Genomic DNA, 3,003 nt, shown 5'->3' with positions numbered 1-3,003 from the left:
GTCTTTGGACACGTTGCACGGCAGCCGCGAGCCGAACACGGCGCCCCTTCATCCACCCGGCCATCTTCATCCGAGCCATCACAACACCAGCGCGACGGGATCAGCCATTCTCGACACATATTTGCAATTTATCGCCGAGAATTCCGGTTTGACGACGATGGGCCTCAGCCCCGAACAAGCCGCCGCTGTCGCGGCGGCGCACGCGGCCAAGATGGCGCACATGAGCGCCATGGACAAGTTGGGCGGTCGTGGGATCGAGGATTATCCCATGATCGGCCGGGACGAGGGTCGGGGGCCCGGTGTGGTGCACGAGGATCGCCAGGACGCGATGCAGGACAGGCACGTTGGATTGTTGGAGGAGGGGGAGTCGTCGGGGGGCGAAGAGGACGACTTTAGCGAGAACGAGGAGCCGGAAATCGTTAAAGCCGAATAGGTGGCACGCTCGCGGCAATCTGCGACCATAGTTTGTTACACGAGTGACCCGATTATTATTAGCAAGCGCTTTGGAGAGACGCGTTTTTCTTTTTTTTTCTTGGATCCGATCTTGGATCTGGGCGCGTTCCCTTCGCTCGCAGTCAAATCCATCCACTACCTCAGTAGAGACTTGTTTTCCCATTGTTTTCTTTTCGTTGCGGGAGAATAGAATTTTTGTTTTTTTTCTTTTTTTTTTTTTTTTTTGTTTTTCCAAAGAAAAGATGAAGAAAGAAGATGAAACGAAGTCATGACACACACGTATAATTCACACGTTTACATTTATATAAACCGGGCCGGTTCCGATCGGAGAAACGAATCCCTCCTTCGCTACACTCGGAGAAACGGATCAGTGATTTCCGTTTTCCCTTTTACTTTACGAACACGATACATACACACGCATAAAAACACATACCTATACATATATATATATATATATACTCTATCACACATCATGTAAACACGTGTATATGCGCGTATACAGTTTTTACCCCAGTTTAAAATATTCCATCTGTCTACCTCAGTGAACCACGATAAACGATAAGTGATAGGACAGACCAAGACGAATCTCACGGACGACGATGATGATGTTTCGGGAAGAGGAGAGAGAGAGAGAGAGAGAGAGAGAGAATCAGAATCAGGGAGACGATAAAAAGAAATGATATCGCCATGGTTATTCTTCGCATGATTTTTACTCATTTATGAAAAATGATTTATGAATACGAAGAATCAGATATCGATATATCGCGACAGACGTCGTTCAACCGGTTCCAACTGACCGGCGTTTTCACGGTCTCGTCGAAGCGATTGATTCGTTCGTCGAAAAAAAAAACGAGAGATCGTCCCAGCGAATCGACGAAATCTTAGACGAGAGGATGCTAGGGAGGATCAATTGTTCGATTCTTTTTATTTTCTAAAACTGAGCTGTTTGAGAGAAAGAGGGAGAAAGGAAGAAAAAAGAGAGAGAGAGAGAGAAAGAGAGTGAGAGAGAAAAGAGAAAACGGTGACCGTCGCGTATATGTACGCGACTCCCGAGAAGATATTATTATTATTATATTATATTATATTATTATTATATATAAATGTTGAGGAAAAATATATATTGTCTAGATTTATAGAGAAGTTAGTATACCACGACGCGTACGTACGTACGTACACAATACGAATAACAAAAAAAAAAGAAAAAGAATAACGATAATAATTGGAGAGAAAAGGACGCGTTAAAATAACGAGTAGAATGATACACGTGTGTTTAGCGTTAGGGTTTAGCACCCTTTATATTTTTTAGATGCACGCGTGCATCTTTCCAAGATACGTACACTCACTTACAGACGCGAATACACGGCATTACGTACATTAAAATACATACACACACGCCCACACAGTACAATTTTTCACGCATAATTGTACACACATATGCACGTACACACATACACGAGAAAGAGAGATTATGTTTCCGCGCTTGATTTGAATTCGCGCGCGAATCAATTACGTACGGTCGTGTCTCGTCAAGAGTGTCGCTTTAGAATCGCGATGATTATTACGATTGTTAATTATCTACTCGTTTTATCGTAGGAATAATAAAAAGAAAGAAAAAGGCGGGATATGTAAAGTCGGAGAAACCGGGTAATCTCATCGTGTCGATCAATGAAATATTCTCGTTGTTTCTCGTTTCGTTTGTAAACTTAGGTTAGAACGGTGTTCGAACGAAGAAGCTTTGGCTAGCTTTCTTTGACCAGCCAGAAGGGGATATAATTGTTACGATAAAACGTGATAAAGTAGAATCTCGTTAGGATTCGAGAGATGGTCGAGACGATGCGTTCTACTCGGTTCTGGAAAATGGAATTAGGCGAAGTAGCGCGCGAAACTACGAAAAAAAAAAAAAAAGAAAAAAAGGCCTCGCCCCGGGGTGAACAATTAACCTTATTCTTTTCTTTCCTTTTTTTTTTTTTTTTTTCTTTTTTTTACCCTCTTTCATAGTTTTCATTCTTCCATAGAAAATCCGTCGAATTAATCGAAATGGAAAAAGAGATTCATCCCCTAAGGGCTTGCCATGACTTTTCTTAGTACTTAAGTTCTTTATTTCGATCATTTTTCTGTTGAAGGGAACGACACGATTCTTTTTATCCGTAGAGATCTTCTCACAGACGACTAGTTGCTCGTGTATTGTTTTTTGTTGTGTGTTTTCTTTCTTTTCGAAAGAAAAAGAAAAAGAGAGAAGAAACGTGACGCATGAGGAAACAAGGTAGAAGCCACGAGTGGAAAGGAAGAACTGTTTCATCTTTTCTTGAACTTCGTCTTGCTCCTAATGGAGCATCGATCGGAGTCTTTCCGCATTCTTGAACGTGTCGTTAGCTCTGACTCATCTCGATACTCCTCTCTAGCCTCGTTTTATTTATAAATCCGTTAACGTCTCTTCTCGTTCTCTAACGATTTTTCGTTTCACGATAAATTGTATTTCAAATTTTATTTTTTATTTATCTTTTTCTTCTTTTTCTTTTTTTTCCGATCATCCTCGTAAATTATACACAC

At 41.5% G+C, this 3,003-nt stretch overlaps 1 protein-coding gene across 1 annotated transcript; it reads left to right on the top strand.

The window, feature by feature from the left end:
* Nucleotides 1-6: 6 nt before the first annotated feature.
* On the top strand, nucleotides 7-1,286 carry LOC102676086. Its single transcript, XM_031515226.1, has one exon. The coding sequence runs from the start codon at nucleotides 158-160 to the stop codon at nucleotides 431-433; it is 276 nt and encodes a 91-aa protein (XP_031371086.1). The 5' UTR covers nucleotides 7-157; the 3' UTR covers nucleotides 434-1,286.
* The last annotated feature ends 1,717 nt before the right edge of the window (nucleotides 1,287-3,003 follow it).

The sequence above is a fragment of the Apis dorsata genome, unplaced genomic scaffold (genome assembly GCF_000469605.1).
Source record: "Apis dorsata unplaced genomic scaffold, Apis dorsata 1.3 scaffold_58, whole genome shotgun sequence".
Lineage (NCBI taxonomy): Eukaryota > Metazoa > Arthropoda > Insecta > Hymenoptera > Apidae > Apis > Apis dorsata.
The sequence above is the reverse complement of the archived record's forward strand: the minus strand, read 5'-3'. Positions and strand labels throughout refer to the sequence as shown.

Excerpts from the sequence above, each read along its gene's own strand:
- LOC102676086 (XM_031515226.1), top strand. The coding sequence starts at position 158 with ATGGGCCTCAGCCCCGAACAAGCCGCCGCTGTCGCGGCGGCGCACGCG.